Source organism: Exophiala aquamarina, assembly GCF_000709125.1.
Source record: "Exophiala aquamarina CBS 119918 chromosome Unknown aczIA-supercont1.3, whole genome shotgun sequence".
NCBI classification, from domain to species: domain Eukaryota; kingdom Fungi; phylum Ascomycota; class Eurotiomycetes; order Chaetothyriales; family Herpotrichiellaceae; genus Exophiala; species Exophiala aquamarina.
The window spans coordinates 503,778-518,536 of NW_013550585.1; the positions used below are offsets into that span (position 1 = coordinate 503,778).

Sequence of the window (14,759 nt, forward strand, 5' to 3'; positions counted from 1 at the left end):
TCCTCCACGACTGGTTCTATTTCCGCGTATGGTGAGATATTATTTTCGAATAAATATTCGCTCGAGGGCGTTGGAAGCTTAGTGTTGAAATTCAAATAACTACCCTAATCTTTACGAATCACAAGAAGTAATCTCATGAGACAATAGAATCCTTTGATCTGCTCGAACATCATCGTGGCCGGGGCCCGGCCAGCCCAGTACAATCGAACTATGTTACTGTTTGCATAGATATCTGGAGATGGGAACATTGGTGGGACGGCTTGGCGGGGCAATTAAAATAGTCGCCGAAATGAATAATGCGATCCATCGACGTGACCCCTTCTCTCCCAAGTCAAAGAACAGTTCCACTACTCAACGGGATATTGTAATAGGAGGTTACAACAGAAGAAAAAGCCTTCGCCGGCTGTTGAAAACTCCCTCTTCACCGGAATAGCGCAGACCTCTGCATAACACTGACAAGATGGCAAGCGGACCCCATACTTTCGTCACCATGTCGGTATGTACCTGTTTCTTGTATGCTACATGCCTAGGTAGCGAGAACGGAACTTAAGGCACGCCTCGGCTACTTGTTACGAAGACTGAGACAAGAAAAGATCTCTGAGGTTGTGACAAAGCCATCTACGTTAGGCTGTGAACCCCTCGTTGTTCTTGCGCTTCGCCGCCGATGAGCGAGGAAGCCAAGATATCACATCGCCAACAACGTGCGATGCTTTGCTTGATTTCATTCCACAGACCAAAGATTTGACCGAGACACTGATATAGAGCATCTCTACCAGGTCTTTTCGCCAGAGAAGTTTCAAGGCAATCGACTGGCTATCGTCTCGGTGAGGGGCAATGCGCTCACACAGCAGCGCAAGTCCCTTATTGCAAAGGAATTCGGGTACTCGGAGACCGTGTTTTTGCATGATGCACCTGGACCGGGTCGTCCACGGCTTTGTGAGATCTTCACTGAGACGGGCGAGGAGGTGCCCTTTGCAGGACATCCGGTGAGTATGACATCGGTGCCGCCGTCAAGTTTGATGCCTTTCGGGCTTTGTTGCTGATAGCGAGCGCACACTAGGTTATTGGAGCTGCACATTATGTAAGACGACCCTGAAATTGTAGCACTTGAACGTTGCACAGAGAAACATCATCTTAACGTGAGCCTAACTAGATATTCACCTATATCGACAAATTGCCGTATCGAGGACCCCAAGATCGAGATACAGGACAACAGACAGCTGTCCTCCAAACAAAAGCCGGGAGAATCCCCATCTTCTACAACATCTACAGGCAAGTCGCGGCTTGCGCCGTCCCGTTCCGATTCCATGTCCACACAGATCGGGTCACCATTGAGAAGGTCATCAGCACACAACCGCACGTTCAGATCGTGCCCACCATAGAAAACGTGAAAGAGAAATCCTACCCAGTCGTCTCGATCTTGAAAGGGATGACCTTTGCGCTGGTGGATTTGACCGATGCGCCTGAAGTCCTGGCAGCGTTGCGACCAGGTCAAGCGCCTGAGGTCGAACTTGATAAAGATTGGTCCCCGAGTTTTGTAGGTTGCCTGTACTATAAAATCGTGGGACTGGCCGATCAAGAAGGAGAGCCTACAATTCACAACATCCAGGCTCGCATGATATCGCACGGTATTGAAGATCCAGGCACCGGAAGTGCATGTTCTGCGTTGGCGTGTTACCTGTCGTTGACTTCCCGCTCGTCCCAAGGATCGAACAAGGAGGAGGCCAGCGAGCCCTCTGCAAATTCGGTGGAAAGGGTCGAGGCGAAAACAAAGGATCTGAAAATTGAGGAGAAGACGGAGAGAATGGTGTTTGGAATTCAGCAGGGTATCGAAATGGGCCGCGCGTGCACCATCGCTGTTGAGGTTGACGTGAAAACGGATGCCGAGAACAAGACAAGCATTGCTAACATCATTCTGTCGGGAAGGGGAACGGTATTCTCTAGTGGTCAATTGTTGGGAGGATGATTGATTCAGGCATTGGAAGGCCAATTGCCGCTTGGGGAAAGTAAGTCAAAGAACTCGCGCCGGGCGCTTAGTTCGTGAGCAGCGATCCCCTTGAGAAGTACGGAGTAACGCACTGGTCAAATCAAAGCTTGATTTCGGATGGCTCTGCGTCCGATCGCTTCGAACTAGAACTCTTCCTCGTACACTCCTCCCGTTCACTCGGATCAGCGGCACCCGGCGTTGAAGGTCATGCGTCTGCCGATCGTGTCCTTGCGACAGTGCGCCTTACCCAGGAGGTGTAATCAAGCATTGCACGGGGCACTGAGAAACTTAAAGGATTTCTAGACCCTGTCCTTTCTCCTCGCCAGGTTGTGGGCTGTGGGGAATTGGAATTTCATCAATCAAAGAGTGGAAATAAATCCCACAGTGAGAAGTAGGCATCTAGGGTTATGCCGTTTCTGTACGACCAAGGCTGTACTCAAACAATCATTGCATAAAGTTGAGTCTAAGATCGTCATTATCGACGGCAAGCGCAAGAAATCCGAAACTGACCATAGGGAGAAGAAGGGCACGTAGGATTTACGCGTAGCGCAACAAGGCTAGCATTTTGCGCTCGCAAGATCGGTCAAAAAGAGAGAGAGAGTAATCCGAGCGCACCAAGATGGGGCTGCCCAGGTAACCGATGGAAAAGGGAGAAGGCCTCCTGGTTTGCGATGTGCTTCACATTGAGTCCAGGAAGAGATCAATCGGTAATCGGCAGACTCAAAGCTTGGTGAAAAGCTTGGTGAAGCCAAGTCGGATTGTGCAGGGACAAGGCATGGGGAAATCGTGGTTTGGAAGGGGACAGGGGCGGGAATCAGCCTATAACACGTGGAGGGGTGGACGAGGGTTTATTTTGAGAGGCTCGCGTATGCAATGGTGTGGTGGCCCGGACGTTGAAATCTTGCATAGGGATGTTGATGACAGATGGAGCGAGGAATTGCAGGAGGCAGGTCACGATGGAGCCAAGGGGAACTGGTAGATGGGAAGCGAACCTCACCGTGTTTGATGGGCCTGAAAGGAGAGCCACCCAAGAGCAGCCCGAAAGGGATATGACGTCGTTAGGGGCAAGACAGGAGTGTCGCACTAAAAGCGTCTAGGCGCAATAAACAGAGACTTAGCACGGGGGCTAGGCAAGATCTGGCTAGAATGGAGAACCTTACCAAGACTTCGCGCATCTCATCCTCCAACCGCCCGTTTCAGAAGCCCAGCTTCCCGTGTGCCTCCGACACGATTCGAAACCATCCCAGCTTCATCTTCGTCTCTCGCAACCCATGATTGTCTTGATTTCAGGTGTACTAACTCTCCCTCCAAAACATTGGCAATGCTTCTTTTGACATTTACTTGCATACTGCGACCAACCTGTAACCATCCAACCTGGTTCCAGCTCATCCAAAATCTGATGCACTAGGAGGCCATCTTGTGTCATCCTGTGGACTTGGAAACGTTTCCAGCCTCAAGGAAATCACCATGGACCACAACCTCTGTGCCTAACGCGAACTCGATACCCTGCCAAGTCACTCACATAAGAGCTCCCATCTGTCCACGATGGGCTTGTTTTACCTTTCCATTCTTCATCGTGGCAGTGCCTCTAACATTCCTTTCCATTGTGTGTGTCCATTGCTCACTGTTTCTTTCTCACATTCCTTATTCAATTCTCGACCGCGTTGACCGCGAAGTCTTTCGTTCTGACTTTGATCTATTTTTTGATCCTGCACTCCCAAACTCATTGAAACAATTGACTCAAAGCCATTCGAATTGACTCGAACAAGATGAAGTCGACTCAATTTGTGACTGCCGCTGTTGCTGCACTTGGCCTGGTTTCCCAGAGCTTAGCACAAAATAACAACAACAACAACAACAACGGAAACAACGGAAACAACGTCAACGCCCAGGGTGGAAACAACAACAACAACAACAACGGAGCCAACAACAACAATAACAACAACGGAAATAACGCAGGCAATGGCGGCAACGAGCTCTTACTGCTTCAGGCCAATGTTCAAGAAGCCTCGAACTCCCAGGGCACACCTGACGTTGCTGCTGGCCAATCGAACTCGAACACAGACCCAGCCAATTTTGTCAATTTCTGTACTGGCAAGACCCTCACGAACGGCAAGCAGGTTACCCAAGGTTCGTGCAACGGTGTCGTTATGGGAGATATTCCGTCCAACAACAACATGATTTCTGCTATCGTGATTTTCCCTGCACCCAACCAGGACCTCGAGCCCGACACCCAATTCAACATCCAGGTCCAACTCACCAACCTGGTGGCTGGTTCTTTCACTGACCCCATCAACACTTACTACTCTGCACCTCAAGAATTACAGGGCGGAAACGTTGTTGGTCATTGTCACGTTACCGTTCAAGACTTGAACAACCAGATTGCTCCTCAACAGCCTCCCGACCCAAAGAATTTTGCCTTCTTCAAGGGCATCAACGACGACGGTAACGGAGCCGGTCTCCTCCAAGCCACTGTCACTGATGGTCTACCTGCTGGAACTTATCGTATCTGCACCATGAACTCCGCTTCCAACCACCAACCTGTCCTCATGCCCGTAAGTACTGGAGAACCCTAACACTTTGATTGAAGTTAACCATTCCCCAGGTTGCCCAACGCGGTGCTCAAGATGATTGCACCAAGTTCACCGTCGGCCAAGGTGGTGGCAACGGCGGTAACGCTGGTGGTAACGCTGGAGGTAACAACGGCGGTAATGCTGGCGGCAACGCCGGAGGAAACGCCGGTGGCAATGCTGGCGGCAACGGCGGCAACGCTGATGATAACGCCGGAGGGAACGCTGGCGGCAATGCTGGTGGAAATAACGGCGGCAACGCTGATGACAACGCTGGCGGCAACGCTGGTGGAAATAACGGCGGTAACGCTGATGGCAACGCCGGAGGGAACGCTGGTGGCAATGCTGGTGGAAACAACGGCGACAACGCCGATGACAACGCCGGAGGAAACGCTGGTGGCAACGGCGATGCTGCCGCTTCAACCACTGCCGCTACTTCGGCCGCCGCTGCCACTACTAGCGCCGCCGCCGGTGGTGGCTTTGGAGGACGAGGAGGAAACAGATTCGGTCGGGGTCGCTTCGGCCGTGGAAAAGGGCGATTCGTTGCTCGAGACATGATTGCATGATCAATTGGGACTTAAAAATCGACGACCCCGAGTGTATTTTGCCACTCTGAGTTGGGGCGCCACGACCTGAGGAAAAAACACCAAAGACAAAAGCCTCCGAAAATCACGCTCAGCATCGTTTCCAACAACACTTTTTTCAAATGACCCCGACTTTATCTATAGAGATGTAAAACCAGACATAGTTTTTTTCATTTTTGTGCGGAATTGCTCGACATCAACCAAAATCCCCAGCGGCCTCCCAAGGAGAAAAAGACGGGAGTGGAGGGAAGCCAACGGGGCATACCCACCCTGGGGAAGGGCGGAGTTGGGGACAGGATTATTGCCAACCAAGGCCGTTTAACCGTCGCTTGGAGACGGATTTGCGGGATCATCTATGTCTACAATATGAGATAGGCCATCCCCCCTCATGTTCCCATAAACACCACGTATTAGGTGTTCGGGGCTGGGAGGCAGACAGCCAAATAACAAAAACTAGAAGAGATCGAACGAAGAGGACGAATTTTTTGAAAACCCGGTAGAATTGAACTGTCCCCTTTTCTCTCTAGCGAGTTCTCTTGCCTCAATTTGACCCAAGCGACGTTATCTCCCGGCCAATTGCCAAGTAATTGGTAACCACCCTTGAAACATGAGTGGACTTGATGATACCCTGGGCAGGTATCAGCCAGGCCACTACCGAACTTGCCCCTTCCCCGGCCTTTTCATTTTAGTTTCTCAGTGTCCAAGCGTTCCAATTCTTGGTACAAAGGATCTTCAACCCTTTATGAGATGAGAACCCCATCGACAGGTCTGCTGGGTACCGGGGGCGGCGAGGACGCAGGCATACAGTACCGAGGGGGTGCAACAGCCTTCTCGGCTTTACAATTCTCCGAAGCGCATCTCTCAGGCGACCTACAATGGAGGTTTCCAGAAGCATCACTCTGGGTGAACTGTTCATTTTCTGGCAAACACCATAGCCTGTCGTTCCACTAACCAGGCCTGACCTTCAAACATCGACGTCTTTCACTCCACTCACAGCTCGATGCAGGTGTCTCTCGTGGTGCGCAATTATCAACTCAATGAGCAGTTCGTTGGACCAGTTTGCCTCCCACGTCGAGTCGAGGATCGCCTATTCTCGTGGTTCTATTGCATCTCAGCGCGTCAGTCTGATTACCTTTTCCAATAGGAAATCCCCTAGTGCGGCTTATGGCTCTGTCGTCATCAGTCAGCTAGTGAATGGTCTCTACAGTGTAGTCTAGTGTCCTCGGTAGCAGAAGCCCAGTTGAGGAGACCTGTGCCTGGTTTGATATGCAAAGCACTCATGCTATCAAGACTTCGGTGCCAGGGCCCTGGCAGCCGTTCCTCTGTGACCGCAGCACTCATACCAGGACTATCACCTTGTTCTAGAGCTACGGCGCTAATTGGCAAGTATACCGGGCAGCAAGGCCTGCTTGTGCTACATTCTAGGGCCCTCTGCCGTTCCAGATTTGCACTGCCTGATCTCATTCCTAGTCGCGGTCGATTGCAGCACCCTTGGCCGATATCTAAATGTTGAGTATTCAACCCGACTCCTGATAATACTGATTTATCAGCTCTAAACAGCACGACTGACACAAAATACAGCGAGACCATGCAACCGGCGTTATTGGCGCCTAGAAACCCAGGCACAGTGCACATGAATGACGAGGTGTGCCAGCCACAGCCAGGCAGACTGACAGGGGTTGCCAACGCCAACTCACATGACTCCGCGTTCCCGCTCGATGCTGAATGGCGGGGTACGCGGAGATGCCTGGCCACCTGGCCGTTAGAGTTCGAGCCGACACAAAGGGTTGGCTCCTGCTCCTACCAGACGATACTGCTCGACCGTGATGGCCGTCGAACTGAGGATGTACAAGTATGTTCCAGCGGTCGGGCACGGGGGAATTCTCACCGCGTTCGTATTCACCACCGTTTGTGGAATACGAGCACGGATAGGTGGGTGTTCGGTGAAAGAGACCACAGAGATATATATAATAGAGCTCCCAAGTGGCTTCATGTTGTGTTCAGCAATCGAATCCAAAAAAAGACCCATCCAAAGATTCATTGACTTCGATAACTCACTACACATCTACACTAATCCTCGCCCATATCAAGATCAGACATTATATCACCATGGCAATTAAGGTACGCCCATCTGGTGTGGTATAAAATGAAAAGCAGTAGATGGTTTCCCAACTAATATTGAACCTCCGAAACCAGGTCGTCGAACCCTCAGAGTATCTCAAGCTCCGCCTGGAGCTCCTCGAGAAAGAGAAAGCCCACACCCGGCAACGCGACGAACTGACAAACCTGCGAAAAACCCTTCCAGCAACCGAAATAACTAAGCCCTATAAATTCCAAAGCGTGGACGCCTCAGGCATCCAGAAGGAAGTGGCCCTCGAAGACCTCTTCGACGGGCGCCCCCAGCTGATCATCTACCACTTCATGTTCGGGCCCGAGAACGAGGCGGGGTGCTCGTCATGCACACTCTTTGGCGACCACATCCCGCCCTTGGAGCACCTTCATTCGCACAACACCTCCTTCGTAGCCGTGTCGCGCGCCCCCATCGACAAGATCGCGGCGTACAAGAAGCGCCTGAACTTCGCGTTTCCGTGGGTGAGTTCGCACGGCACGGACTTCAATTTCGACTTCAACGTCACGTCGGACCCGGCCGTGAAGCCGGTGGAGTACAACTTCCTCAACATGGAGGAGCTCAAGAAGAGGAAAATGGACCACTTCACCAGGGGTGAGCAGCCCGGGCATTCCGTGTTCGTCAAGGGCGGTCTGGGCATCGGCGAGGAAGGGAAGATCTATCATACGTACAGCACCTATGCCAGGGGCGGGGAGGCCCAGATCGGGACGCTGTTGTGGTTGGACATGACGCCGCTCGGGCGGCAGGACGGCCTCAACGGCATCCTTGGCCTGGGTTATAAGCGGAGGGACGAGTATACCGAAGAGGAGCTGCAAGGCATGGGAGATGCCAAGTTTGCTTGAAGCTTGAGACGGGGACAGGGACGGCAACGGCTTGATTGAGGGTTCATTTAGCTATACTGTTAATTCGTACTTGAGTCATAAGAGAGGAGCAGCGTGCACCACTTTGAATCATTCCTTCTTCTCTCAGTCCTCTGCTCGATGCAAAGTGCACCGTGACCGTCGCAAAAGCCATTCCACTACGCCTTGTTGCCCATCCCTCTAATGACTGCTTCGCTCAAACAATCCAAGTCGCACTGATTAGAGGAGTGGCATGATTCTTTGAAAGTTGTAGCAGTACTGCCAGAAGCTTAAGACCATTTCCATGAACCCAGTCCAATTGAGGCATAGACATTAACTAACATAAACACCTAAACTAATTATGAAGGATAGTCTCGAAGAAATAGTAAGTAAGAAAGACTTCCATAATGGTAGTCAAAACGTGGAAAATTCCTCACCCTGGTTCCCAAGGAACCTTCAATGCCTTGTGGCATTCCTCCTGTAGACATGAGATGTCGACTTTTCCCCTTTCCTTCATGAAACCTGACGGAATGACTCGAACGAGTTGGTGGGATCAGAGCACCACTGTGTTCATCGTCTCACCATATACCTTCCCCTTCGGACTTTAGGTGCATCATTATCAACTTTCGAGGCAATCCAGTCGGGGCCCTGGTCTGCAGCCGCCTTGCTATTATCGGAATCGCGGTTATTCCAATTTCTCCACCACCAAGGGCCTTGTGACTTGTCATGTCTGTCCTTGTCGTTGCCCCAGCTCGCCGGGGCCCACCATGGACCATTCTTGGGGCGCTCACCACTGTTTCCTCCATTCTCGTTGGAATCTTGATTCCAATCCCTCCAGCCACCTCTCCAGAATGAGGAGAACCCACCATGGTCATCGTCATCTGGGCCATTGTCGTGGCCATTACTGTTGGATGGTTGCCCATGGTCATACCACCATGATGCACCTGGGTTTTCGTTGTTACTTCCTGGTGTGGGTCGAGGGCGCTGCTGGTTCCATGGTAGCCATCCTCCGAATGGCACCCCGGTGGTGGTGCTTGTTGGAGGAGTAGGCTTAGGTGTCCAGCTGTGTGCGCTGGTGGTCGTGGCATGCGGATGATAAGATGTAGTCTTGGAAGGCTTGTTGTGTTCATGACTCGTGGTTGATGCGACTGGCCTGGTCGGTTTTGTCTTGGTAGACCACTTGCTGGACTTAACAGGGTATGGGGTGGTATGGGACAATGTCTTAGTAGTTGGTGCCGCCGTCGTAGACTTGGTTTGGCTTGTGGTGACAACTCCTGTAGATGTGGTTGCGATTGTTGACTTTCCAGTACTAACAACGCCGGTTGAAGTGGTCTGAGCTGTAGTCTTTCCAGTGCTAGTTTGGTCGGTAGAAGTAGTTTGAATGGTAGAAGTGGTCTGGGCAGTTGTCGTTCCAGTACTAGCACGACTAGTAGAAGTAGTCTGAGCCGTAGTCTGACTAGTTGTCTTGCTGGTGCTGACAATACCTGTTGAGGTAGTGCCTGTAGTCTTGATGGTGGTCGATGCAACATATGTCGTGGTTTTACCGGTAGACGCTGCAGAGCTAGTGCTACTTGTCACTTGTGCGGTTGTTGTCTGTGAGGTACGGACTCCACCACTCGATGTTGACGAGGCGGATGTTTGACCAGTGGATACGCCGCTACTCTTGGTAGACGTGCTGGTAGGCTTGGTGCTCGATGTGCTTGCCGCATTGGTGGTCGAGCTGGTCTTGGAGACAGTCGAGGTACTTGCAGCCCTCGTAGATGAAGTGCTTGCGACATTAGTAGTCGAGCTGGCCGTAGAGACAGTCGATGTACTTGTAGCCTTGGTCGTAGACGTGGTTGGAGCCTTGGTTGTCGAGCTGGCCTTAGATACTGTAGACGTACTTACGACATTAGTGGTCGAGCTAGCCTTAGAAATAGTCGATGTACTTGTAGCCTTAGTAGTCGATGTACTTGCAGCATTAGTGGTTGAGGAGGCCTTGGATACTGTAGATGTGCTGGCAGCTTTAGTTGTAGACGTACTAGTAGCTTTGGTCATCGAGCTGACCTTGGACACAGTAGACGTGCTAGCAGCATTGGTAGTTGAGGAGCCCTTGGATATAGTAGACGTGCTAGTAGCCTTGGTGGTCGATGTGCTTGCAGCCTTGGTGGATGATGTGCTTACAATCTTAGTGGTCGATGTACTTATAATCTTGGTGGTCGACGTGCTTGCAACCTTGGTTGTTGATATTGTGCTTGTAATCTTAGTGGTCGATGTGCTTGCAACCTTGGTGGTGGATGTTGTGCTTGCAGCCTTGGTGGTGGATGTGCTTGCAGCCTTGGTGGATGATGTACTTACAACCTTAGTGGTCGATGTTGTGCTTGCAGCCTTAGTGGTCGATGTGCTTGCAGCCCTAGTGGTCGAGCTGGCCTTAGATACTGTAGAGGTACTTACAGTACTAGATATTGAACTAGCTTTGGTGGTAGAGCTGGCCTTGGACAGCGTGGATGTGCTGCTAGAGCCTGTAGCGCGGCTAGTAGATACTGTAACACTGGTGGTGGGCTTAGTTGTGCTTCTTTGTGAAGATGTAGATATCTTGTTTGTGGTAGAAGCTGATGAAACCGAAGCAGTCGAAGAACGGGAAGTAGCTGTCGAGATTACACTAGTAGTACTGGACTTTAAAGCGCTGCTTGACGCTGTACTGGAAGCATGCGACGTCGAGGAAACCTTGGTTGTCGACTTACCAGAGCTAGTGGAAACTACTGGTATTGAGCTGCTGGTGGCTGAGGTCTTGGAGCTGGTGGCATGTGTAGTTGAAAGGGTTGACCGACTGCTAGTTGTGGCAGTTGCTGAGCTAGTAGCGATGCTTGTAGAGGTCCTTGAAGATGCTAAGGATAGCGAAGTAGATTTGGTACCAGAAGCAGTGGTTTTTGTTGAAGCGACAGGACTTGTTGAGAGTTTCGATTGGCTCGTAGTTGCAGATGGGCGCGCGGAAGAGGTTCTAGTACTCGAGGCAACCGAAGATGAACGAGTGCTTGTTGGAATGGTAGACTGAGTCGTTGATCTGCTACCAGTGGTGGCGATTGAAGAAGTACTGGAGCTAGAAACAGAAGGGCTGGTTGATCTAGTGGTGAGACCGGTAGAAGTAGCGGAAGTCTTCGAGACCGTCGCTACGCTACTTGTCTTGGTAGTAACGCCGGCCGAAGAGACCGATGATTTAGACGCAGATGCCGTTGAGGTTCTAGTTGAACTCGTGGTAGGACCTGTAGAGGATGCTGATGACTTGGAGACAGCCGTAGAGCGAGTTGACGATAGCTGTGTCGCAGTAGTCGTTTTCGAGACGCTGACACTCGATTTGGTATTTGCAGTAGATGAGCTCTTGGTCGAAGCAGAGCTTTGTGCCGAGGATGACGATTTGCTAGCAGACAGGCTTGATGTGGATCGAGTGAGAGTGCTTAATGTTGTCCGACTGCTACTGGAAGGCACTGTCTTCGAAGAGGACACAGCTGGAGTAGAAGTAGCCCTCGTTGAAGTTTCTAGCGAGGTGCTGGACTTGGTTGAGGCGGACGTCTTACTCTGCGACTGCGTGGCACTCGAAGACTTGGTAGATGCGAAAGTGCTTCTGCTTGTAGATGAAACAGTTTGCTTCGAGGTGCTGGAGATCTTAGAAGATGATGGAGCAGAGTTGGTCGAGGACGAGCTAGCTTTGACTGAACTTGACCTAGATGCGGTAGATGCTACCGAAGAAGTGGTGGTCTTGACATTAGAAGAGGTCGTCGGCTTTGATGACGTTGACGGTGTGCTGGAGCTTGCCTTTCCACTCGAGCTGGAAGAGATCTTCGTAGATCTATCAGTCTGCGTAGTTGACGAACCAACACGTGTGCTTGAAGTTACTTTGGTCGATGAGGGTCGGGATGCCGTGGATGTCGTCTTAATTGTCGAAGAGTGAGATGACTTCAGTGTCGAAGCAACGGTCGTTGACGAAGGTTTAGATCTAGTAGAGGTAGTCGCAGATTTACTGCTTTGGGCCGAGCTTGTCGTCACCCTTGAGGACTGAGGTGCACTCGAAGTGCTTATCACAGTACTTGATGACTTCAGAATCGAAAGCGTGGTCGTGGGCTTAGATGTGGCAATGCTGCTTGTTGCTTTGGAGGTAGTGACAGTCGAAGATAGAGCGGTAGTACTTTGCTTTGTATTCGTACCAACGGTGCTCGACTTGCTACTAGTCTTGGTAAAGGGAACGGTTGACCCAGAAGATTTGGAGGACTGGCTAGTAGTCTTAGTGGTCGGGGAGCTTGTACTAGGTTTGCTCGCCGTGCTTGAAGACTTGACAACCGAAGTTGAGAACCCTTGGCTGGAAGTTGACTTGCTTGAGGTCTTAGACGAAGAGAGCGTAGCAGTGGAAGTACTCTTGATCGCAGTGGTTGTCTTGGACGACAGAACAGAAGCCGACGATTTCGAAGTTGCAACCGCTTGAGACGAAGTCTTGGATGTAGAAGGTGTGTTCGTACTCTTTGAGCGGGATGTAGCCGTTGCTGACAAACTTGTAGATTGCGTAGTCTTGGAACTTGCTGGAACAGTTGAGGTTTTAGTTCCGGACACCGATGTCTTGGAAGAGAGAACGGTTGTTGATTGAGTAGCAGAAACACTCTGGCTGGATGATGCAAGCTTCGTAGATGTTGATGACCTAGTGGACCCTGATGACTTCGCTGTTGTTGAGCTGGCTGCTTTAGAGGAAGTTGGAGTAGCGGAAGTTGCTGACTTCGTAGAAGCTGAGAACGATTTCGTTGTCGTGGAGGCCTTCGAAGAAGTGCTAGTAACAGTAGAGCTCTTGCTTAAGGTTTGTGTAATGGAAGAGCTTGAGGATCTTGTTGTAGATAGTGTTGATTTGGTTGAAGCTGTGGCCGATTTCGAAGTCGAGGGCGTCTTGGAGGACGTTGTTACTCCTGATGTTGACTTGGTACCAGTTTGAGTCGAAGTGAGAGTTGCAGATTTACTGGCAGATGATAGACTAGTCAAGGATTTCGAGGTAGCTAGTGAAGACGATTGAGTAGATTTAGAAGTTGAAGCTGGTCCTGTAGTGGAAGGTTTTACTGATCCAGAGCTTGTAGCTTTGCTGGTAGATGCGGAACTCTTGCTCGATGCAGTCTGGGACTTTGTAGTTGCTGCTGTAGTTGTGGGTTTCGTTGATTGAGAACTTGCTGCACTGCTCTTCGAGGTTGCTTGGGAGGAGGTCACTTTTGATGTCGTCCTGGCCGAGGTCGTCTTCTGTGTTGTTTGGGACGACTTCTCACTAGACACCGTGCTTCTCACAGCTGTTGACGAAGTCTTAGAGCCAGTACCGGATGTTAGTGCAGTGGAAGCAGTGCTCCTCACGGTTGTCGAGGAAAATTTAGAGGTAGGTGCAACTGACGTAGACGACCTCACTGTCGTCTGAGATATCTTCGCGGTAGATGCAGAGCTCTTCACCGTCGTCGACTGAGCAGAGGAGGAAACTATCGTCTTTTGTGATGAAGTTGTCTGTTTAGTAGAGGTTCCAGGAGTAGACGATCTGCCAGTTGACAACGATGTCGATGCTCTCGTAGTGCCGGCGCTGCTCGTCGTTGGCTTCCCACTCGAGATAATTGTGGAAACCCTTGTCGAGGATGACACCACTGTGGATGCAGAAGTTTTTCCAGAGCTCAGCGTGGTGGAGGCTCTGGTTGAACTTGTTGTTGATGCCTTACCAGTGCTAACTGTGCTCGAAGTCTTGCCGGTGCTCGCAGTGGTCGATGGTTTATTAGTACTCACAACGCTGGACGTCTTGCCAGTGCTTAGAGTTGAAGAGACTTTGCCGCTACTCAAAGTGGTGGTAGCCTTGCCTGTGCCTGAGCTAGCAGTGGTTGATACCTTGCTAGTACTTGCAACACTTGAAGTCTTGCTGGTGCTCACACCGCTTGAAGTCTTTCCAGTACTGACAGATATAGTCTTGCCAGTACTCAAAGTAGTGGAAGCCTTGCCGGTGCTTAGGGTCGCAGTGGTCGAGATCTTCCCAGTGCTTGCAGTAGTCGATGGCTTACTAGTACTTACAACGCTCGAAGTCTTAGAAGTACTGAGAATTATAGTCTTACCCGTGCTTAGAGTAGTGGAGGCCTTCCCCGTAATTCCAGTGGACGATTTACCAGTACTTAAGGTGGTGGAAGCTTTACCGGTACTAGCAGTGGAAGATCTACCAGTACTTAGAGTAGTAGAAGCCTTGCCAGTACTTAAGGTAGTAGAAGCTTTACTGGCACTGACAGTTGTAGAGGGTTTACTGGTATTAGCAGTGGAAGTTTTGCCGCTACTGACGGTTGTAGAGGCTTTACCAGTACTAATGGTGGAAGATTTGCCAGTGCTTTGTGTTGATTGCGTAGTAGATTTTTCAGTGCTAGCAGTTGTTGAGGCTTTAACACTGCTAATAGTACTGCGAGTAGACCTTCCACTGCTGACGGTCGTAGATTTTCCAGTGCTCACAATGGACTGGGTAGTAGAAGCTTTACCAGTACTGGCCGAGGTAGATTTTCCAGTGCTGGCTGTGGTAGACTGGGTAGTGGGTTTTCCAGTACTAGCCGTAGTTGATTTGCCAGTGCTGACGGTAGTCTTCCCAGTGCTAGCAGTAGACTGAGTAGTACTCGGTTTCCCAGTACTAGCCGT

General features: G+C 50.7%; 3 protein-coding genes across 3 annotated transcripts; all 3 read left to right on the forward strand.

The window, feature by feature from the left end:
* Positions 1-664: 664 nt before the first annotated feature.
* A1O9_03777 (uncharacterized protein) lies at positions 665-1,966 on the forward strand (the record flags this gene model as incomplete). The annotated part of the gene is made up of 4 exons (XM_013406070.1): positions 665-701; positions 733-986; positions 1,061-1,081; positions 1,154-1,966. The coding sequence occupies 4 exons, from the start codon at positions 665-667 to the stop codon at positions 1,964-1,966; spliced, it is 1,125 nt and encodes a 374-aa protein (XP_013261524.1).
* Positions 1,967-3,756: 1,790 nt separating this feature from the next.
* A1O9_03778 (uncharacterized protein) lies at positions 3,757-5,123 on the forward strand (the record flags this gene model as incomplete). Its single annotated transcript, XM_013406071.1, has 2 exons — positions 3,757-4,542; positions 4,593-5,123. The coding sequence occupies 2 exons, from the start codon at positions 3,757-3,759 to the stop codon at positions 5,121-5,123; spliced, it is 1,317 nt and encodes a 438-aa protein (XP_013261525.1).
* Positions 5,124-7,250: 2,127 nt separating this feature from the next.
* On the forward strand, positions 7,251-8,111 carry A1O9_03779 (uncharacterized protein; the record flags this gene model as incomplete). The annotated part of the gene is made up of 2 exons (XM_013406072.1): positions 7,251-7,262; positions 7,338-8,111. 2 exons carry the CDS (start codon positions 7,251-7,253, stop codon positions 8,109-8,111), a joined length of 786 nt encoding a protein of 261 aa, XP_013261526.1.
* Between the last annotated feature and the right edge of the window lie 6,648 nt (positions 8,112-14,759).